Raw genomic sequence first — 23564 nt, 5'->3', positions numbered from 1 at the left:
AAATCTGCTAAGAGTTATTATGAAAGCATAACCCATAGGCCTTCTTTTGGGAGAATGTGGAGCTAATATGCACGTCTGTGTTTGTGTCTTGGGACATCCCGAGGTGAAATGATTATACCCGTAGATCGAATTCCATAGGCAAGCAGGGCTCTGAAAACAAAGCTCTTCCTGGCAGTACAGACAGAGAATAAATATGGTCCCGGATCATCTACCTCCTCTGAAATACCTTGAGGGGCTCCAATCACGGCAGTGGAAAACCAGCTCACTCTCTTTGATAAATTCCACCCCACCCAACCTGATCCTTCATTCTCTCTCTCCTACACACATCTCATGATCATTAGGCACCTAATCTCATCTTGTATTAATTCTTTGAAAGCATCATGACTCTCCCACCAAGTCAATTCTGTTCTTGTTTCAAGATTTTATCTGTTTTTGGCTGTGCTGGATCTTCGTTGCTGCTTGGGCTTTTCTCGAGTTGCAGCGAGTGAGAGCTACTCTCTAGCCGCAGTGCCCTGTCTTTGCAGTGGCTTCTCTTGTTGTGGAGCAGAGGCTCGAGGGCACGCTTGTGTCAGTAGCTGCTGCATGTGGGCTCGGTAGTTGTGGCTTCTGGGCTTCAGAGCTGTGGTGCACAGGCTTAGCTGCTCCATGGCACGTGGGATCTTCCAGGATCAGGGATCAAACCTGTGTCTCCCACATTGGCAGATATATTCTTTACCTCTGAGCCACCAGGGAAGCCCCAATTCTGTTCTTTTTAACAAAAGTACTTTGTCAAATATTCACTGTCCTCATCACTTTCTCTGCTGTTTTTTCCTCCTGTCTTGTTGTAACGTTAATCTTGTTCTAATGGTACTATTTGCCAGATACTAGGCTAGGCTCTTAGGTATGTTATCTTATTTAATCCACAACACATAATATACAGATTCTCTTTTTATTTCACATTCTAAAGAACTGCCAGCTTTGGCTTAGAGAGCTGACTCCCCTGCCCAAGGTGGTAAAACCTCTGGTGAAGCTGGACATCAAACCAGCTAAAAATGCTGAGCTCTTCATTACACCAGTGGTCTCCCTAGCATTTCTGGTCAAGCATTTGAGGATGGAATTGATACCACTGAAAGGGAATCTATAGCTTTAACAAGCATTTTATGGGCATTCATTTCACAAAGAGCCATTTTCCAAAGTGGATTCACCTACAACGCTTCTGTAACTTTTACCACCACTTGCACTAGATTGTTCTTGCCATTTGGGGGGTAATGGAACGATTTGAGAATTTTGAGTCAAATTCCACGAGTCACAGGTACTGAGCCCCTGGCTTTACACATCCTTCTGAAGTAGAAACGCTCCCCATCCTTCCCACCTGTGGTCATGGATGTGGTCCAGCTGAACGTGTACTGCCTGGTGGCAAGGCCACTCAGGGGTGGATTCAGGAGCATCTCTGGGAGGAAGAGGCTGCTGCTTCAAAGAGGTCTGCTGCTAAGTCACTTCAGTCGTGTCCGACTCTGTGTGACCCCGTAGACGGCAACCCACCAAGGCTCCCCCGTCCCTGGGATTCTCCAGGCAAGAACACTGGAGTGGGTTGCCATTGCCTTCTCCAATGCATGAAAGTGAAAAGTGAAAGTGAAGTCACTCAGTCGTGTCCAACCCTCAGTGACCCCATGGACTGAAGCCTACCAGGCTCCTCCGTCCATGGGATTTTCCAGGCAAGAGTACTGGAGTGGGGTGCCATTGCCTTCTCCTCAAAGAGGTCTACCTGCCATAAATCCCACCCCACCCCCCCCCCCCCCCACTCAGAGGACGTTCTCAGCCAAGCTTTCATCTCTAGAGTTTCACCTTGGGTTCTGGTTCTCAAACTAGTTTCCAGGCCTCCCAGCACTCATCCCAAAATCTTATGAGTAGTTTCAAATATAAAAGAGAAAAGCACTCCCTCTTCACATGCACACATTTAATCACATGAAAACTATAACAGAGACAAAAACCGTAAACTTGGCATTCTTTTAACTCTCTAATAATAGCGTGGGCAATATTCTCTTTGGAAAGTAAGTGAGGAGAGGGACAAGTTTGGTAAGAGAAACCCAACAATTGCCAGAACATCAATGGAACATTTGAGAACGCTCTTCTCCCCATGGCTGGTGACTCCTGAGTGTCCACATCTTGGAGTTAACTTTTGGCTGCTGCTTCAAGAACAGACCACTCAACCGGCCTCACTTCCCCAAAGGAATTCATACATAAGATGATGGGAAAGTGTCCCTTGTTGCCTTCTTTGTTTGGGACGATGGAAAACATGAAAAATGAAAAGTATTTTCTCATGCCCAGAACACCACTGGAGTAATAAGGAAAATGACCAAAAGAAGTCTGGAATCTGGATAGTGCTTTATACTCTTTCAAAGCATTTTCACATACATTTTTTTTTTCAGTCAACGCATATGACAACCTTTTGGTTTACAACAGAAAAAGCAGAAACCATGGGGATCTTGTCCAGGATCAGACAGCTAGGTAGGGGGACAACTGGCCCCAGCACCCAGGTTGCACAATTGCTCCAGCATTTTCTCTCGGGTCCCTACACGGCTCTCTCCCCTACTGCCACAGTTTCTGACTTCTTCTCACCCCCGATAAGCACGTTGCTTGTCAGTTACGACGACATTGAACTGAAGATACGGATTTCAAAAGGAGAAACACCACAAATCCTTTTTTTGACAAGAATACACAGATGAATTAATCAAAATAAATGTGGCACTCTCTGCTCTTGCCTCTTTATGGATGTCTTTCCCAGATTCAAAAGGCCCAGTTGGGGGCAGTCCACTGACCTGCTATTTCTATGTACACATCCTACCCCTTGGTAACAGAAGGGCCTTCACGGCGGGAAATTAGTTGCTAAATATTTCCCCCTGTCTCACAGCTTGGCCTGTCGATTTCTCCCAGACACAAAACATCTGGGCTCAGACAAGAAAACACAGCACATTCAGAGATGTGCTCCAGATGTGGAAGAGGACAGCTGTCCTCAAGAGTCTACACAGGACCAGCTCCGGGCACTCGGATTTCCCAAGGTCCTTTTCCAACTGCATCTCACCACAGCTTTTCTAGGACTGGAAAAAATAAAAAATACCCCCGTCCAAGAGGTTGACCAGATAGCTGAATAAAACGCTAAGCAGGTCACGAAGCAGCAATACTGTAAAGCACCCTGCAGGTGGCTCCATGCGTGGTGGTCACATCAGATTCTCAAAGCCCTGCTCACAGACAGTGGGGTGGGATCCACTCTGGTATGCTTCGGTCAAGCGAAGGGCTTCACAGGAAGGATGTTGCCTTCACGTGGGGCTCATGCTTCTCCTGTCCAGGGTGACATGGACGCACACCACGGAGCCTTCGGCCTCAGAAAAAAGGTGCAGAAACCCTGCTCACACCAGTTCTGTCTTGTGAAGAGTCACTGGTTCCAGATGCTTATTTGGAGAGGTGACTGGGAGGAAAGCATGTTCCAGGGCAGGTTTAGAAAAGTCTGGAAATATACTCTGCTGTCGTGCAAACTTCTGAAAAATAAAGTCAAATAAAAGAGATATGTTGAGAAGTGAATAACTGGAAAAATGCATCACCTTGATTTAAACTTCATTCACTAGGGGCTGGCTGGGCAGCTCATCTGGGAGCCCTGTTGAGGCAGGCTACCTCACTCAGTCTGCTGTGGGCTGGCACTAGTTCACTGGTATCTCTGAACCTCAACAAGGAGTCACAGACTGCGGCCATTTCCAGACCCTACCATCAGGATTTCCTGCATGGAACGTCAGTGCCTATAGAAACGGGCATTTGCCAACAGAACACTAAAGTCACTCGTTTTTAAAATTTACCACCAGGTCATTCTAATTATGGGCTTTCCTGGTGGCTCCATGGTAAAGAATCTGCCTGCCAACACAGGAGACCCAAGTTCGATCCCTGTGTCGGGAAGATCCCCTGGAGAAGGAAAATGGCAACCCACTCCAGTATTCTAGCCTGGGAAATCCCATGGACAGAGGAGCCTGGTGGGTTACAGTCCATGGGGTTGCAAAAGAGTTGGACACGACTGAGCAACCAAACAATTATCTTCTCACATGCAAATAACTCTAAAGACCAAGCTGTAAGTTTCTTGAAGGAAGGACATAGGTCTTAGCCTTTTTACATCCCCTCAGTGCTTACATAAAGCCCTGTACATGGCACATGCTCACTCATGCTGGATCCACGTCTAAAATAGCAACCAGAGAGATGAGTGTTGGGCCAGAGAGTTCACTAAGTGACCAGAAGGGCCCAGTGAGCAACAAGAACCGGCCCTGGAATAGCTCCAGGGTGACCCATGTCCTGGTCCCCAATGGACAGTACTTCCTGTTCCTGCTAAGGCATATGAGACCGATCACTTCCTGGTGGGTCTGGAAATGATCAGGCCCACTTCCAGAAGTGGGTCTGGAAGGGCCAGGACTGGAGCTGGCCCTGCTCCCCAACGACCACCGTCAGTCCAGGTGAGCAGCCATGCATGAGGAGGCGTGCGGGGCAGGGAGGAGTCTCAGCTGGAGTCTGCATCCAACAGCTCAAAGGCGTGTCAAGGACATCCACGGTACAGGCCAGCCATCCTCCACCCAGGCCACACCCTGTGTACCTCTGACTTCCCAAGGTTAATGCTTAAAACATAGAGAAGTACCAAAATTATTAGAGGGAATCTCTAAGACAGCGGTCCCCAACCTTATTGGCACCAGGGACCATGGACGGGAGGTGGTGGGGTAAGGGGGATGATTCAAGAGCATTACATTTATTATGCACTTTAATCTGCTGCCACCCCTGATTAAACAAGAGCTACCAATCCGTGGCCTGGAGGCTGGGGACCCCTGCTCTAAGAGAAAAGAGTTCAAGGGCAGATGAAGGAGACAAATCCACTACCGGAGTGGACAGGCTTGCTTATCCATCTATGGGAAGAAGAGCACCTCTCCTGGTATTGGACGGGCAAGGTCCCACTTTCTTCCAGCATATCTATAAGCCCTGTTGGTGCATTTTTAAAGACTTTTTTCTTGATGTGGACCATATTTTTTTAAGTTTTTATTGAATTTGTTACAATACTTCTGCTGTTTATTTTTTGTTTATTTGGCCCTAAGGCACATGGAATCTCAGTTCCCTGACTAGGGATTGAACTCGCACCCCGAGCACTAGAAGGTGAAGTCTTGACCACTGGACCGCGAGGGATGTCCCTGCCTGCTGGTGCCCTAAGAGGATCCTTTCACCTTTCACAAACTTTCTTCACCTCCTGATTCACTTTCTCCACGCACGGCTCTATGCAGAACCACCAGATGGAGAACAAGCTGGGAGCCTCCTGTAGAGAGTCTCACAGTCTGGGGACCTCAGTAAGGCCAGGGTTCTGAGAACAGGTCCCTTGCTATTATTAAATGATTCGCACCATCTACAAAACACATTAAAATTGGTGCCCCAGGTGATCTTTTAATAATAAGAGATGTTTCCAAAAGATACTTACGCAAGTGAAAATGATGAGTGTTACATAGAAAATAACCAGAGCCAACAGCAGGACGATCTCAGCTCTGTAGTTCTTAAAAGTCTCTCCTCTGTGTCCCTTAGAGCATCCTGCAAAAAGAAATAAGTAATATATGAAGCCACCGAACACTCTTCTACCAAGGTGAAAAACCAAGCATGCTTTGTTCTGGCTTTCTGAAGTCCTCCTTGTCCCCCTCTCCTACCCTCGAGCCTGTCCCACGGGCAAGGACACGGGTTTTACTGGCAGGGACACCGGCACCTGTGCTTACTCTGTGCCCGGCTGCGTGCAAAGGGGTCGACAGCCAGCATCTCACTGAACCTTCAGGGGCAAGACTGAGTGTCCCCCGTTTGCAGAAGAAGGAACCAGGGCTCAGAGAGGCTGAGGTTCTAAGGCAGGTGGCAGAGCTGCCCTGCTATTATGGAACAAGTTGGTGCTGATCCGTCTTTGTAGGATCGTTAAAGCCCCTCCACCTTGAAAGCCTGGGATTGACTATACTCACTAACTACAGTGAAGTGTAAGAACCGCCTGCCAATGCAGGAGACGCAGGAGACTCGGGCTCTATCCCGAGGTTGGGAGGAGCGGCTGGAGGAGGAAATGGCAGCCCACTCGAGTATCCCTGCCGGGAAAACCCCATGGGTGGAGGAGCTTAGAGGACCACAGTCCATATGGTCGCCAAGAGCGAAGGCAACTGAGCACAACAATCAACAATATACGCTATTATACAGAAAATAGGTCACTAACAAGGACCTGGTTTACAGCACAGGCAACTCGACTCAATGGCCTAAATGGGAAAAGAATTTAAAAACAGGGTGAATATATGTGTATGTACAATGATTCACTCTGCTGTACAGCTGAAACTAACACAACATTGTAAATCAACTATATCTTCTATTTAAACAAAGCTGCTCCATCAAAGCCGACAGCAAAAGGGGGCTGTTAAAGGCTGTGGCCTCAGTGCTGGGCGGAGGGGCATGGGTGGGGCAAGTGCAGGAGGAGGGACGCCTTCAGTCCAGGAGCAGACTGGGCGGGACAGCCTCTCCCGATTGGGGCACAGCATCCAACGTGCTGTTTCGAGCAGCAAGGTTGCTCCTGGAGTCAGCTTGAGGGCTGGAGCAGGAGCAGATGGACTCCAGGTGACTGGAGGGTTCCACCCCCAGGGTCACAGGGGGCACTCCAGAGAACTGTGACCCCTGAAACTGGATTCAAACATTGTGCAGTGGTCTGGGGATGGATGTTCAGAGGTCTGCGACCCCAGAAGACAATACCTGAGAGCCACTGTCCTGACAGTTCTAACATTTATTGAGCACTTGGTCACCCCCGGGCAGTGGACCAAGCATTTCTGTGCAATACCTCATTCAATCGTCACCACAAGCCTATGTCATGGATGATGTTATCCCCATTTTGAAGATGAGAAAAGCAAGGCTTAGACTCAATCAGAGGTTTGCCCAAGGTCACATGTTAATGAGCAGCTGAGCTCATATTGGAACCAGATCCAAGTGGCTCTAGCCTGACCACTTAATTTGGCGACCGCAACGCCTTTGCAGAGGACAGGAAAGCAAGTCAGCTGTTCTCTGCTCCTTTGCTCCCCACGGCACACACCCGCCCTCTCTGCTCTTCCTCCCGAATCGCTCCATTTCTCATTCACGTGAATGATACTCCGGGCTGACGGCACCCGGAGGCAGCAGGGAACAAAGCAGAGACTGCATCAGGGCAGGCGTGGTAAGTGCCATGAACGCAAACGCAGTAGAGTATAGGCCTGGACACTGAGAAGCATATAGGGCGTGTGTGTTTGTGCGAGATCGTGAACCAAGTCCAAATACTGAGGAACTTCCTTGGTGGTCCAATGTTTAAGACTTTCCTTCCAATGCAGGGGGTGACAGTTCCATCCCTGATCGGGGAGCTGAGATCCCACATGCCTTGTGGCCAAAAAACCAAAACATAAAACAGAAACAATACTGTGGCACATTCAATAAAGACTGAAAATGGATCATGCCAAGAAAATGTTAAAAAATCCAAACACTGGCCCCTAACCAGTGCTTGCCCTCTCACGAGTGTGGGAATATGATCTTGAGTCAGATTCCTTTAAGCTTCTCCGTGGAAGAAGACAATAACCGCTACACAAAGCCAGGGTCTCTGTAACGACATGTTTGTCATTTCAAGCCTCAGCCACTAACAAGAGCTGGGCCAGAGTCAGATGCAAGGCATATTTTAACCTACATCAAGAAAAATTATGGGAAAAAGTCCAAGGAGATAATCCTTGTCTTGACACTTGAGTCCTGGTCTTACTGCACAGAGTAAAAATGTGCCTTCTACTTGGGAAGCCTCTTTCCTGGCTGGATGCTTTTTCTTTGGCCTGAGTGGAGGGATTAGGACATCCAATTGCTGTAAAGTGGAAAAGAAATGCTGTTCTCGTGTTGAAAAAGGCGGAAACATGTAGCAGCTCTCTTAGGCCAGATTAGAGAGCCCCCAGTGAGCAGAATATTGCTATCTGATAAATTCTGATAAATTCAAAACTACCCAGTTTCTCTGTCTTCCAAAAACTAGACTTGGAAACTTTCTATTGGCTCCAAAGCACTCTTATATGAATAAACAACAGTCAGATTTAGTTGCTTGACTCCATTTGGCATCCACCCCAATCAAACTGGGGTAGATCCCTTAAAAAACAAAAAGGAAAAAGCAAAAAGAAGGCAGAGAAAGTTATGCTACCCTTGCAGCAGAAGTTAGCTTTCCACCGCAGATGTGATCCACAGCTTCTGAATTAAACTCGGGTTGAGCGGATCAAGGTCAGGACTTACAGAAAGTGCCCTGTGCGCTGTAGGAAGAAAGCAGGTGTTGCAGACCACCTCACCTGTCACTTTGAGGATCACGGTGCCACTCAGGTTTCTCTGCCCTTCCTGACCCACCAGAGTGCACCTGTAGGTCCCGGAGTTGCAGCTCGTAGTGTTTTGGATCCTCAGGGAGTACAGCCTTTCCCTGGGGGCCTCTGAAGAGTTCCTCTGCTGAGGGGATTGCAGGTCTTCCTGGGTCACCTCCACCCTTTCTGCACCTCCATCTGTGAGCTGTTAAGAAAGAATCACATACAGACTCAGGGACCAAGAGTATATAAACTTGTGGTTGCCAAGGGGGACGAGGTAGGGAACGGTGGACTGGGCGCTTGGGATTAGCAGATGCAAACTTTACCCAGAGAATGAATAAATAACAAGGTCCTACCATATAGCACAGGGAATTATATTCAATATCCTGAGACAAACCATCTTGGAAAAGAATACGGAAAAGAATGTATACACACATAACTGACTCTGTTCTACAGCAGAAACGAACACAACACTGCAAATCAACTCTACTTCAATAAAATAAATTTAAAAAGCAAGAATCAGATTTGCTTCATGCTCTTCTGTCAGAACCCACAAGCCCTTGGGTCTCTGAGACGTCAAGATTCTACCTCTTGCTTTCATAAAATCTATCCTCAGCTGGCTGTTTTAAAAGAAGATACTGTGAGTATGTGTGATGTTTGCAGGGGGGAGGACAGAATCTAAGAGGATTCTTTAAGGTTCCATCTCTTTTTGGAATAAGATCAGGACTGCATTTTATGATTCTCTGTATCCCAACTTCCACTCTACGTGAAGCAGACAGTGTTCCTGTTGACAATAACCTTGCGTCATTAATGATTACGTGATGAAGTGCATGAATCACACTGAATCACATTCTCTTGCTGGTTGTTGTCTATTCAATGTTCTCTTCTTTTCTTCAGATACCAACTCATCCAGTGACCGACACTTATTTATGTAGCTCAGGGTTTTATTTAGAAAATGTTCCTAAATCTGTTAAGGTCATTGCCAGACAACTTGACAAAAAAACACAGAGATTCAGATGAGCAAAGCCTCCTGTGAAGAGTCATCCTGTTCTTCAGAGATTGCGCACATGTGGGCTCAGCCATGACCCTGCAGGATGTACCACACTCAGCCCTCTGCTGCGGCAGGAAGGCAGCTGGCAACAGCACCACGTGGAGACTATACGTCAGGCCACTTGGCAGTCGTACCAAGACACACGTGGAAGGGCGTGTGTGCCTGCCAAGTCGCTTCAGTCGTGTCCGACTCTTTGCGACCCTATGGACTGTAGCCCACCAGGCTCCTCTGTCCATGGGCTTCTCCAGGCAAGAATACTAGAGTGGGTTGCCATGCCCTCCTCCAGGGGACCTTCCCAACCCAGTGACCGAACCAGTGTCTCCTTGGCTCCTGCACTGCAGGCGGATTCTTTACTGCTGAGCCATCAGGGAAGTCCCCATGGAACGGCAGTTATGACTTAAATCACTGAAGTCAGGATGGATCAGCCCGACAGGAGTAGATGCCAAGTTTACCCACACTAACCTGGCTGGTTTTCTTTCCCCGAACAATCTTTGTTATTAAACTGGTGGAGTCTTTCCATCATCTCCTAGTTCCATGATTAAGTACACACCACGTTCACCATCAATTCTCTCTCCCCAGGTATATTTTTAACTGGCCTAGTTAACTTGCTCATTGGTCCTCCATTGAAATGTTTTAAAGCTTCTAAACCTGATTTACATAAACAGGAAAGCCAATCACTGTTTTCAGAGCTCCAGGGCAGCCCTGAGCCTTTGCTGAGTGACTGGGGACCAGCAGGGAGCCTGGGGTCCGGTGGCATTCCTTCTTGGTCCCTGGAGTGGTGCCCACACCAGAGGGCCCCTTAGGAAAAGACACCACTGCTCTCTCTGGCTCCACCTGCCACTGTTTGATCTCCTATAGGGAGCATCTCCTGTAGGAAGCACCATACAACTCCTCTCCTAGTTTCAATAGGCAATCAGCACAGGGAAACAAATGACCAAGGAATGCGGGGAACAGAGGCAGAGGCAGCTCAAGACAGGAGACACACACACGTGTGTGCACACACACCCCCTCCTTGGTTTCTGCTTCAGGTATTAGGTCGGGGGATGCACCGTGAGGTCCATGGGAAGCTCGGGTTCCCACCTCCGCGGCCCCAGCTCCAGCGAGCACGCCTGTGGAGTGGCCTGCAGAGACATCTGGTGGTAGATTTATTGCTCCTGCAAGAATCCCTGCTTCATTCACTCCCAGCACCGGGCTGAGACTAACAGCTTCTCTCAGGCCGAGTCTCTGAACATCAATCCCAATTCTTGAAAGTTCTGCTCGTGTTGAAAAGTTCCTTCCTAAACAATCAAGGATCTACAGACTGGGGCATTTAGGTGTTCAAAGAGAAAGCAAGAAAACAAAAAGAGTTGTGGTCAAGGAACTGTAGGTATCTGACTGATTCTAGAACACGTCTTAGTTAGCCCAGTTCTCTTTACAGGCATGATGAAACCAGTAAGTGCAGCCTCATCACGTACCTGCACCTTTCCCCTCATCCACTGCTTGATGAAGAGCTCCCCTGGACCACAGCTTTTGGTGGGTCAGCTGCCCAGGACCATCCAGGGTCAATTGCTTCCAAGACTCCCCACCCCCATCCCCGCCTCAAAGGCCAGTTTGAACCAATTAACTCACTCAGCTTAATCTCTGTAGTCCCCGTGATGCTGTCTCATCCTGCTTTGCATTTCTGAATTAACCTCCAAATGGGTTCAACTCAGATTTCTTTCTAACAGCACGAGAAGTGAATGTGTTAGTCGCTCAGTCATGTCTGACTCTTTGCAGCCCCATGAACCATAGCCCCCAGGCTCCTCTGTCCGTGGGATTCTCCAGGCAAGACTACTAGAGCAGGTTGCTATTCTCTTCTCCAGGGGACCTTCCCAACCCAGGGATCAAACCCTGGTCTCCTGCATTGCTGGTGGAGTCTTTATAATCTGAGCCACCAGGGAAGCCCCTCTTTCTAACCAATATCACTGGAACTCAGTTTTGCTAGAAATCCCTGTATTCGAACAGATGTGAGCTTGGCTGCAACAGTCATTTTGAGATTATCTACCTCTGGTTTTCTCCATCAGGGGATCTTCTCTCCTATCCAGTGACCCCTCCCTCAACTCAGAAAGGCCTGTCTGAAAGTCAAGATCAAAACTGAGAGCCCCTCTGAAAGCTGGTAGAAATATAAACTATTGTGCTTTATTTACATGAAGATGGGCCCCTCATCACGAAGGCTGCTGGGAACTGCTGAATCGAGTGTGCGGTGGGGATCAGAACTGACTGGCAGTGGCTTGCTGTCTACTTGCAGAAGAAAATTCATTTTTAAAAAATCAGCAGTAATAACAAAACAGTAGTTTAAGTGATGGTCAGATTTCCACAGGTGTCTGGCAAAACCTCCAGAGAGGTTATTTTCAAATGGCAAAGCAAAGGCAGGTGAGGTCATGAATGAAAGAAGGAGAGGAAAGTCAAAGAATCCCAAAGCAGCCTTCAGAATCCTGATTTACTGAACCGCAGCAGCCCTCAGTGAGATCAGGCAACAATATCTTAACTTTCACAGGGTCATCTTTCAATGACCCCTTCCTGGGTCTTCTTGAAAGACCCAGAGAACTGAGAGAAGTACTGGCTGATAACCTGAGTCCTCCTGCCAAAGTAATGAACAGTTCTCTGCGCCTGATAACTCACTGTAACAAAAGGACGCTTCTGTAAATTCACGCAGTGCGCCTGGAAATTGTTCAGAGCCCTCCCTTAGCTTCACGCTGTAGGTATGTACATTGCCTGTGCTACTCGCCCTGCCTTTTGCGTACTGCTGCAAAAATCTAGTTGTATTTTTCACATTAATGTCACATGCTTATGATGGAAGTGAGGCGCTAGCAGTCCCAAGAGACTGCACGCGAAAGAGACTTCACGCAAAAGATCAAATCCTCGGCTTCAGCACAGCGGCCAAGCAGCCGTCACACTGCGGTATAGGGTGACTTAGCCGTGGCTGAAGCAGCACCGTTCAAGAATCAGAGGAATTTCAGGGGGAGGAACATGGAATTACAGCAAATGGGCCATCCTCAACTTCGCCTGGTTTTATGAGTTCTTATAAACACTTGAGCTGGCTCAAAACCAACCACTGGCAAGAACAACTCCCAGCATTCCAAATCCCAAAGTGTTTCATTGCCTCTCTGCAGAAGCATTTTAGGAAATAATAATTTATAACAAAAGGAACCCTCAGATTCATTCACAGCCAGGCATAATTGATGGGGACTATTCAGCGCACTCTCTGCGAGGGCTGGACCACAGCACGAAGTGGGCAAATTAATTCCTCAAAACATTCACCCCAATTATGTTTTTAAAATCCACATTCCGTGCATTAACTCTTATGCTGACAAATTCTTTCCAACTGAAACAGAAAAGGGTGAAATATAAGACATCTCATTTTCAGAAGGCCTATAGACCTTTGACTTGTCTCAAGGCCTCCAATTTGACTAAATAATTTAAATACCATATTCATTCTCTAAGAAGGAGACCTAAGCCTTAAATTAAAATAAACTCTCTTTAATTTGCTGAATACTTTGCCAACAAAGGTCCATCTAGTCAAGGCTACGGTTTTTCCAGTGGTCATGTATGGATGTGAGAGTTGGACTGTGAAGAAAGCTGAGCACAGAAGAATTGATACTTTTGAACTGTGGTGTTGGAGAAGACTCTTGAGAGTCCCTTGGACTGCAAGGAGGTCCAACCAGTCCATCCTAAAGGAGATCAGTCTTGGGTGTTCATTGGAAGGACTGATGCTAAAGCTGAAACTCCAATACTTTGGCCACCTCATGCAAAGAGTTGATTCATTGGAAAAGACCCTGATGCTGGGAGGGATTGGGGGCAGGAGAAGGGGATGACAGAAGATGCGATGATTGGGTGGCATCACCGACTCAATGGACATGAGTTTGAGTAGACTCTTGGAGTTGGTGATGGACAGGGAGGCCTGGCGTGCTGTGATTCATGGAGTCGCAAAGAGTCGGACACAACTGAGGGACTGAACTGAACTGAACTGAAGTCAAACAAATACAAGTAATAATTTTAAAGGCATGTGAATTAAGTTTTTTTTTAAACTGGTGTATAAATTTGAACTAGAGAGAAACAAATCAAGTAAATATCTAAATATGGCTGAAACAGAATCAATATTTCAGTCAAAATCCTTACTGTGAGAAGTTTTTTAGAAGTTTAGATAATTTTATCCAAATATATGCTAACTTCATAGATTACCATAGATTACCTAGATTATCTAGATTACCTAGATTACCATGTACCATATTCCATACAATATTCCATTCCTACAGCAAAGAATTTTGATTTGACAACCTTGAAATCTGAATTTATCACATATGTGATGTGTTTGGAATGTGATAGGAAAGTAAAAGAAAAGGAAGACATTTTTTGAGAGGAAAATGTGTGCACACATATATGCATATAAATATTTAATCCAACAATTTAATTAAACATATTTAAAGGAATGGACATTAAGTACTTAAAGGTGGTATTAAATTAATCTGATATATTCCAATCACATTGAACAGCTTTTTTTTTATTGCATTTCCCATGCACTAACATTCATGTACCTTGGTTTCTAACTCAATTAAAGTGCCAATATAATCCCCATTCATCATAAAAACAGCTCTTTATAACGTGCAAAATAGTTTGGCTCAGAGGTTGATGTCATAATGAGGGTAGAATGTATGAGCATTAACATCGTTTTTTTCTAAGTGTAGTTTTATTGGAAAAATGATTTTCCACTTTGAAATTTACTGGGTCTAACAGACAGATTGGATTTATGGCTGTTAACAGAGCCATGAATATGGCAGAGGCAATGTAATGAAGAGCTTTGGACTTGGGCAGATGTGGAAACAAACCCCACGGCTAGCTCTGCTCTTGGCAAAAGGGACTGAAGAGCTCTCAGGCTTCATTTGCTCCCCTGAGATGGGGGAAGGGTAATTAACATCTCCCAAAGTTGGTGTGAAGACACCTATGATGACGTAGGTGGATCATGGAGCATAACGTCAATCACACCTAAAAATGTTACCACTCTTTTTTTTTCACAGCTAAGATTTCCTTCAGCATTCTAAATACGTCCCTGCACTTAGGAAATATTCAAAAAAACATTATTTACTGAATGAATGAGTAAAGTTTAAAAACAATGAGTAAGTCGATCCAGAATCAGAGGGCCTGAGGTCAAGCCCTGGCTGCTTCATCAGATAACTGGGTCATTGCTGGGAAATCCCTTCACCTCTGACTCCAATTTCCTCACCTGTAACTACCTACTTCCCTCTTGGTTATTTTAAGGATCAAATAAGAAAACATATAATAGTGCTTTTAAGTGGTAATGCTGGACATAGCAATTGGTGTTGTATCCGATAGCTTTCTATCTCCACCCACCCATTCAGTCATTTCTTCCTGCTGATCCTTCCCGTCTCCTCTCTGGCAAATCTGTTCTAGGAGTCTCAATCTCTGCTCTAGAAAGAAGTTATTTTCCTATCCACAAGGTCTCCAAAATAGCCAGAATATTCTGAATTTACTATGGCATCATTATAATTGGCAAAGCCCCTCTGGAACTAGGATTTGAAGAGAAGGTTAGGTTACTCACTGTTCATGCCAATCATCCTTCTCCCAAGAGGTTCTTAGGGATCCTGCTGGACCTTGGAGGGGCATTCCTGAATTCTGAATCCTATGAATTCATGTTCTTCAAGGGTACGACCTCTCATTCTAGAAAAGGCAGACTTGACACAAGCCTGGCCTCTGTGACCAGAGAGACTGGTTCTGATGAGTCCATGACCCAATCAAAGCCACTTGAGCATAATCAGACATTTGTTGAGATGGAAGAGGCGCAATCTTTTCCTTGGCACTTGACCTTGGGAGGACAGACAGGTCAGCAGTTATCGGTGACTATCTCACTGCCTCGTGGAGGCTGACAATAAAACCAACACAAAGGAAGGGCAAGTTGACAGACGGAAAGTCACCAAGCCCTGTGGACAGTCACCAGCCTCCACATCTAGCCTCACTCCAGACTGGGTGGCTTAAAACAGCAGAAGCGTATTCTCTCATGGTTCTGGAGGCCGTTAAATGCAGGATCAAGGTGCTGGTGGGGCCACGCGCTCTCTGAAGGGGAGAATCTATTTCATGTCTCGCTCCCAGCTTCTGGTGTTGCTGGAAACTGGCATTCTTTGATCTGTAAACACATCACTCCAATCTCTGCCTCCATCTTCCTGTGGGGTTCTCCCTTTGTGTCTGTCTCTGTTTCTGTTTTCTTTTAATGACACCAGCCATTGGATTCAGGGCCCACCCTGATCAAGCATGACCTCATTTTAACTTGGTTACCTCTCCAAAGACCTTATTTCCAAATAAGGTTCCACTCACAAACACCAGCGATTAGGACTGACACATGTCATTTTGTGGGACCACAACATCAACCGTAACTGAAGTATGAACTACATTTTCATTAAAAAAAATGGTTTCAACTATAGAAGCCGATATATTCCCTTTTCTTGAAGCCAGTTTTGAAGGATTACAAGCCTTCACAACAGAAAGATTGCTAATTGATAGGTGCACCTTGCCCTGCTCCAAAAATAAACGGGGCACATAAGGGAGTACCTTCACACGGCTCCAACCTCAAGGCCAGTCCTGCTTTGTCACTTGGGCTCACATGCCTCCCACTCCTCAGGGAAAGAGACACCAGGGTCTGACTGGACTCAGAACCTCTGTTCTCTAGAACTGACCCAGTGAGTCTGGTCATAAGTGAATATGAATTGCCCACAGCAACGAGCATCTGTCTTTTCCCTTTGGTTTTCCCCATCTGGACCAATAATCCTAGACAACTACCCGCTCTGGGATCTGTCTTCTCTTAGACAATTGAGACAAGAACATGTGGTAGATTAACTGGTGCTCCACAAAAATATCAAGTGATATTCACAAGCCTTGGGCTCTTACATCTGTACCAAAAATACACAACACACAGAGAAATTTTACCCAGGTATACCTCAGTGCAAAAACAAAGTCAAAAATGTGCTTCAGGGTGGAAAGAGCCTTAGGGAAGTACTTTAGTTCAGCTCTGGTTTGAGCTAAGGACTGTTGGTAGAAATTTGGGGGTTATCCCAAGAGTTTCCAGAAAGGGCTTATGGAGAACAGTTGTATTAATAGAAGGAGGAAGCCCCCTTTTAAGGTAATGAATCTCTTTTTAGTCCTGCCCTACATAAAACCTTCCCTTATGTCACTGAGACCTTCTCCTAACTTCCTCTTCTTTGTAAAGTGACAAACCCATATACAGAACTAAGATAATCAGTCGTCATGTGATTCGGGTTCCCCCTTTTATTTATGGAAAACGAGTGTTTGCAGTTTTTAGTATTTCACTCTCAGCTGCCTTTTCCCTCCCACCCCTCTTCCAAGCTGAAAGATTTTTAGCAACACTTCTCATCATGGTCCAAAAATCTCAGTGCCCCATCACTTTCATCTGGCTGGGATTTCTTCCACAGCCTGGCTCACTGGTCCCTAGATCCACATGGACAAAAGGACTGGTGACCAAGAGAGAAAAGGGAGGCAAACCCCAGGCCCGCGTTGCAGGCTCACAGTTAACCCACCGGCAGCTTCACTGCAGCGCAAGACTGAAGCCTGCCTCTGACACTCATTTGCTAGGATGAATTATATTCTACCTCTCACCATAAGAAATACGATTTTCTTCTGACATATTTTCCATTATGTTGTCCTCTTTGCTTAAAAACTGTCAAAGGCTCCTTGATGCCAAATGGACCAAATTCTGGCCCATATGATTCAGCATTCAGGGGTCTTCACCCTCCGTTCCCAGCCTGTTTGCTGGTACCACCTGTTGGTCCTCTGTGGTATAATCCTCCCTTCCAGATTAGTAGTTACCCATCAGCTCCCCAAACAACACCTGTGCATTCCCGTGTCCAGGCCTCTGTCCTCTGGCCAATGTTCTGGATTGGTCTTAGGACAGCCACTGCCAGGCCCAGAACCTGGCACACACTTGGGACATAGAAATATTAACTAAATGATGAAAATGTAAATATGACAGACATCTGAAAACTAACTTTATGCCTTTCATAGTCTGACCTAAAGGTTATTCAATCAGGTCAAGTAATACCGGTCCCAATGGGGATGATACAACTTTTCTTTGACGCTCACACAGGCCTTGTTTTTTACATTGCAGTGTTTCGGTGCTTCTGTATTTAATATATAAATGTTTCCTTCTTCTCCTAAAACATCTCAAATCTTATCTTAAAGCAGACGGCATTCTAGAATCAGGTAAGTGCGGTGAGCGGCATGCGTTGTCTCCGCGTGGGGTTGTCAGAGTTGGTAGCTGTTCCGCTGCCATCTGCCCAGGCCATTCATCAAGCCTAGACCCTCTGCGGGCTCCTCCTTAGCGCCTCCTTGCTTTATGGTTCATTATCACACAAGATGCTATAGAGACAGAAAATAGGAGACTGGCGTTGCCCACGGCGGACGGCTCTTAACAAACACATCAAGGACGAGCAAGAGCCGTGGAGCGACTATCCTGGAACTTTCCAAGGGGCCACACACAAGCCATCAACCTGCTCTCCTTCAGTCCCCAGGAGAGCCCCTGACTTGCCACAGCTGCAGCTCTTCTAAATATGATAAAGTTCAAGTCTGCTCTAGCCTCTGAAATCATGGTCTCGCTTCCCCTTTATCCCTTCCCTTGGAAATCATCTAAAAAGGGCACTTGTCTTGTGACGCAGGTCTGTCCTCTCCTCCGCAGTGTCACTCAGAGATGAAACCTGAGTTTCATCTCAGAGATCCTCTTTCGATATGCATCCACACAGGCTGTGGGGGCTCCCAGAACCATACAAGATGGAGATGTGTTTCCCTCGTGAGTAACCACTCATCATTAGCAGTGGCCAACCCCGCCCACGCCCAGACGCTCCGTGCACCAGAGCCATCCTGCCCCTCCGGACCTACTGCAGCCTCACGAAAGAGAGCATGGACCAGGCCGCCCCACGAGAAGCACAGACTGGGCCTGAACGGAATTGTGCTATGATCTTCTTATGCTAGAAATCTAATCGGAGGTCACAGCCGTTGGTAGAAGAGGGCTGGCCCAAGGCCTATGTACCTTATAATATCTCAAAACATCTCCTCCAACAACCACAATCTATTCACGATCTTAACAGCTACACTGGATGCATATACTGCATTTTCTATTTCTTCTCAATCATTCACTCTGCTTTAAAGGGTACAATACAGGAAGGGAGGAGAGGAGGTCCCATTCTTGGATCCCAGTTGGGAAGAGAAAGACTTGTGCTAACTGGAATGGGGCTACCAGTGCCCACTCTTGGCTCCACCTTTGACCCCACGCCCCATGCAAGTCTAGATTGCATTCCTCAACCCCAATCCCCTGTCTTTGTATCTTGGAAACACAGAGAATAAGATGGACATTGTTCCTTCCCAACTCACCCGAATGTTGCAAACACCGTCTGCTTTGAGTCTTTTGGTAAAAGGCACATGATAAGAAACACACGGTTTACATGGGCTCTTTTGTTCATTCCAAGTAATCAGTGCCAACTGGACAGTGGCAGAATGCTCTGGGGTGCCAGGGAACTGAGTGGTAAATGGATTTTTTAATCGTGAGTCATTATAACCGTAATTGTGGGATGCAGAAAACCTGCAAGAATGTGATTCAATCTGGTGGATGGAGAAAACCCACACTGCAAAGGACTCTGCTTACTTGTCCAGCACACAGCCCACAACTGTGCAAAGTGGTTTTACCAACTACCCTACTGATGATGCAGTGAGGTTGGCTGTGGTCACCAGACTTAAATTCCCCACTTTATAGCTACCTCTAAAGCTTCACAGAAACATTTTACAAGAAAGTTGTGGGTGAAAATGACAAGATAATCTTCTGTAAAACAAAGAATTTCAGTATTTCACCACTGGCTTTATTTCCAGAACACTCTATCGGTTTTTGTTGTACAAGCACAATTGATGCAAAAAGTATAATTACTGGGCTGGAAAATAACAAATATGTACAGAATATGCTGAGATCTGTTAAAAAGAGCTTGAAAAACAAAGCGTATCACTTTCAAGGTATCTGATTAGTTTACTGAAATAGCACAGCTCTCCTATCCACCACGACTCCATCAGTTTCTTTCTTAAGAAAATAAATTGGGCATGATTTTTCAGTGACCCTATTCCATGGACCAACAGAAAAAAGACAATGCCAAGAGACTATTGTCTTTTTTCTTAGCAGAGCTTTGAGAGCCCTTCAAGGTAAAGTTTGTAAGAACTGTGTTCAACAAACAAGCACATACATTATAAGGTTACATCACCAGCTGACATCCAAGGAAAAGCCAGAGGTTAATCGCTCTGGTTTACTACATCATTCCAAATGACCTCGTGCAAGAAGATTTAACTTGACAACTGTTTGAACTTTACAGTCTGAAATTTCATCTACTTGTTTCATAAGTACTTTGCAATTACTCCCCTGGGGATATTAATATTGTTTTCCCTTTTTAATCAGTCTGGAAAGGATCATGGTTTCATGTTTTCTCCTCCTTTTAGATAACCAAGTCCCTGCCTGGCTAGCCCAAAGACACTTTCATTTTCTGTAAGGAATTAAGATAGAAAACAGAAATAACAAGACAGACCTCTAAGAACTTAGGCTGTGGAGCCAGATTGCTGGATTCAAATCCCAACTCTAGTGTTTAGCCAGCTGTGTAATAGTGAGTAGGTTACTTTAGCCCTAAGGCTCAGTTTCCTCATCAGTGATAGGCTTTATCTCTTAAGTCCACTGGAACTGCTGATGCATGAAGACATGTACCTCAGAGCTTGCCAGATGGTGACTACCCAAATAATACTGGTTTTCCAATATTTCTGTTTAAATACTATTGTTTTTACAAGGGAACAATTTTGGAATTGCTGTCTTCTCTGATCCCACAGTGACTAAGGTGGAAATGAAGCAGGAATAATAACAAACCTATTTGCATACACAACACAGGGCCCCCGAGCCTCAGCACCATTTCCACAGTGCATAATCACAAAAGGTTGGCCTGAATTCACTGAGCACCTTTGAAATGAACAGGGCAAACGCTGGGTGCCGTGCAGGAGACACAAAAACTGTGGCACTGTCCCTAGGGAACTGACAATCCGGTGAGGAGAGAAGACACACACACACACACACAATGAGATAATGGTCCTAGGCTGCCTTGTTAAATGGCTAGATACTTGTGCAGGTTCTTACAGCATCTTTTATGGCGGGCAGAAGAAAACCCAGCGTTTTGTGGAAAACTACAAAGGCACAGAGATTGCCGGCAAGGTAAGATGACCAGGAGTTGGTGATGGACAGGGAGGCCTGGCGTGCTGCGATTCATGGGGTCGCAAAGAGTCGGACACGACTGAGAGACTGAACTGAACTGAAGATGACCAATCAGCTAACCAAAGCAAGGCTGGGATAGCATAGTCACTGGGCTTCAACCCGAGGTGCCATTGTGGCAGTAACCTCATTAAAGGTGGTGAGCAAAAAAATATAAATAAACCAGTGACAGCAAACAGTTGGGTTGCTTGGTTTTGCAAGGCCACCACCACCACGATCTTATAAGCTGAAAAGGTTAGAGTTGAGAGGAAACCTTTAAAAAGCGTCAGTCTGACTCAGTCCTCTTGTGGTAGGGTAGTTGACACCGCTCTTACACACGAGGACCCTCCAATGCACCATCACACAGAAGCCCTCCTTGCTGGAACTTTCAGAATGCTCAGAGGGAGGAGAAAGGGATGGGGAGGAGGCCAAGGGTTTCCCTGAAAGGGGATGACTGGCAGATAGCTACCATCCAAAAAAGAGCCTACATCAGCTTCTATCTGGTCATCCTTCCCCTCAAATTGCCCCTTCCCCTCTCCCCAAATGTATGAGCACCGCAGTCACAAAACAGCAGAAATAATAAATCCAGAGACATGCCTCCGGCCAATGTCAAGCCTTCACCAGCTGCCTTCTCCCTGGCCTGCTGACCACAACCACAGGTGGCCTCTAGAATTAATCCAAATAAGAGGTTCTCTGCTCTCCAAAACGTCTTATCTGGATCATTCCTCTCAGGCCACCTTTAGAAGCAAGAAGATTTGAGGTCCCCGGGGGAACGACATCTATGTCAGCCTGTACCTGGATGCCAATGAGCTTAGAGTCGCGATGGGAGAGGCGTGTGCGAAGACCCGGTACAGAATGCAGTTATCGGCGATATCCCGGACCCCCAGCCACTGAGGATCACCGGCCCGAGCGAGGTGGTTCCCCCTCCTGCAATTAAACCACCAAACCCTAACCCGCCAGCCTGGCCGCACTTACCTTGGCCCAGGAGACCGTGTAGGTGACCAGAGGGTCCCAGGGGGCAGTGCAGGGCAAGTCCACATCCTCCGAACAGGCCACATTCACCTCCCGCGTCGCGGGCGCCAGGCTGCAGGCTGCAAGAGGGAGAGAAAGCTGCGTGAGCAAGCGAGAAAAGAGGGTGTTGCGGGGAGGCGGGCGGGGGGCGCCGGGCGTCCGCAGGCCCTACCGCAGCTCAGGAGCAGGAGCTGGAGCCCGCGTGACATCGCTGAGGACTGCCGGCCTGGGGCCCTGGCGCCGGCTTTTGTACCAGCGCTCACCCGGGACTTCCCCGGGCGCCGGTCCCGGGGGGATCCCCGCGGGCGGCGGAAGCGACGGTGCGCCTCCCCCGCCCCCGCGGCGGCCACCCGGAGAGCCCCGGCCCCGCCCCCGAGTTCGGCCCCGCCCCCGAGCCCGGCCCCGCCCACCTTGGCCAGGCACCTCCCCCGAGCCCCCAGCCCTCGTCGCTGGTGCTGATGCTGCTCTGGCCTCTACCCTACCGCGGCGACCGCAGTCCCGGTGGAACGCGCAGCTCCCGGGGCTTGGCAGCCGCGCGCGCACACGCCGGACACCCTGCAAACAGAGGCGGGAGCCAGGCGAGCCGGGGCTGTTAGGTCCTTTGCGAGGAAGCGAAACCCCAGCCGGTGGTGACATCACGGTGAACCCAGGTCCTGGCACTTGTCCTGGTTCCATGATCATGAGACACGGTGAACCGAGGAACCCGGCAAATCCGTCATACTTCGCCCCCCACACCCCGCCCGGCCGCCACCGCCACCCTCCAGCCTGCTGGCATTGTCATCCATAGCATCAGGCCTGTTTAAATTATTTCAGCAAAGGACAACCTCTCCTATTAAAACAAAGGTTATGCACACGTACACACACAGAGAGGGAGAAAATATATAAGAAAGAGTTCTTTAAAATCCAAAACAAAATAGAGATTGCCTCTGACCAACCAGAAATAACCTCTGGTTACATTTTGGGGTCTTGGCTTCAGTGCATAGATACTCCACATGCTGATTTGTAATCTAATTCATATTAACTTCATATTTGCAAGAGCTTCCACATCATTAAAAGGATCCAACAGCATCATTGTTACCACTGCTAATAGTCCATCTGACAGTTGTATGATAAATTAGAACCTACTAGTGTTAGACATCACTTTTCACTTTCATGCATTGGAGAAGCAAATGACAACCCACTCCAGTGTTCTTGCCTGGAGAATCCCAGGGACGGGGAGCCTGGTGGGCTGCCGTCTCTGGGGTCGCACAGAGTCGGACACGATTGAAGTGACTTAGCAGCAGTGTTAGACATGCTTAGTCTAGGGTTACTAGTCTAGTGTTAGTATTAGTTATTTCTTTCACTATTATTAAAACAACGCTGTGATTATTATGATGAACTTCTGTGTAGATAAAACTTTGCTTCATGACGTATATATAATGTGATGTATTTTCTTAGAATAAATACCTAGAGGACAATGTACCAGGTTAAAGGGAATTCACAGCTTTGTTAAGTATTGCTGAAATTACCTCCACAGAGGTGTCCTCACTCTTCATTCCCATCTGTGGTGCATGAACATACCTCTCTCCCAACACTCTGGCCAATGCAAACTGCTAGCTAACTCTTCCACCTTTGTCCACTCAAGAAGTTAAAAAGAATGGCATAACACGACGTTTTCATTTGCCCTGAATGTGGCTCTACCAAACTGACAGTCACACAAGCTCTGTGTAAGTGCCTTTCCCCCTTAACCCTCACTAAAATGACTTTCAATTAAGACATTTTAAAAGATGTAAAACTAGGTACAGAAAAGAAAATAGTCAAACATATCTATATGCAATAGACTCTTTTCTAATTGTATTTGTATTTAGTGACACACTAA

The 23564-nt window shown here is 46.8% G+C and overlaps 1 protein-coding gene and 1 long non-coding RNA gene across 5 annotated transcripts; both read right to left on the bottom strand.

Annotated features, from left to right (window-relative positions):
- Nucleotides 1-2345: 2345 nt before the first annotated feature.
- CD83 (CD83 molecule) lies at nt 2346-22396 on the bottom strand. 4 transcript variants are annotated; one of them, XM_044927342.2, is made up of 5 exons: nt 22117-22396; nt 21671-21786; nt 8337-8547; nt 5471-5577; nt 2346-3515 (listed from the first exon to the last, which is right to left on the bottom strand). In XM_044927342.2, the coding sequence occupies exons 1-5, from the start codon at nt 22385-22387 to the stop codon at nt 3387-3389; spliced, it is 834 nt and encodes a 277-aa protein (XP_044783277.1). In that variant the 5' UTR covers nt 22388-22396; the 3' UTR covers nt 2346-3386. The 4 variants fall into 4 exon arrangements, with proteins under 4 accessions (XP_044783277.1, XP_025121695.1, XP_006057855.1 ...); XM_025265910.3 differs by having other exon boundaries at nt 22189-22396; XM_006057793.4 differs by lacking the exon at nt 22117-22396 and adding an exon at nt 21879-22047 and having other exon boundaries at nt 2346-3512.
- On the bottom strand, nt 17411-21664 carry LOC112579475. Its single transcript, XR_003103801.3, has 2 exons — nt 18802-21664; nt 17411-17793 (listed from the first exon to the last, which is right to left on the bottom strand). It is a non-coding gene; the product is annotated as an uncharacterized LOC112579475 (long non-coding RNA).
- Nucleotides 22397-23564: the final 1168 nt, after the last annotated feature.

Source organism: Bubalus bubalis, chromosome 2 (assembly GCF_019923935.1).
Source record: "Bubalus bubalis isolate 160015118507 breed Murrah chromosome 2, NDDB_SH_1, whole genome shotgun sequence".
Lineage (NCBI taxonomy): Eukaryota > Metazoa > Chordata > Mammalia > Artiodactyla > Bovidae > Bubalus > Bubalus bubalis.
The sequence above is the reverse complement of the archived record's forward strand: the minus strand, read 5'-3'. Positions and strand labels throughout refer to the sequence as shown.

Coding starts and splice junctions, on each gene's coding strand:
- CD83 (XM_044927342.2), bottom strand. CDS start 22,387: ATGATCATGGAACCAGGACAAGTGCCAGGACCTGGGTTCACCGTGATG. Junction 5,578..8,336: donor CGTGATCCTCAAAGTGACAG/GTGAGGTGGTCT, acceptor TTCTTTTTGCAG/GATGCTCTAAGGGACACAGA. Junction 3,516..5,470: donor CACTCATCATTTTCACTTGC/GTAAGTATCTTT, acceptor TTTATTTTTCAG/AAGTTTGCACGACAGCAGAG.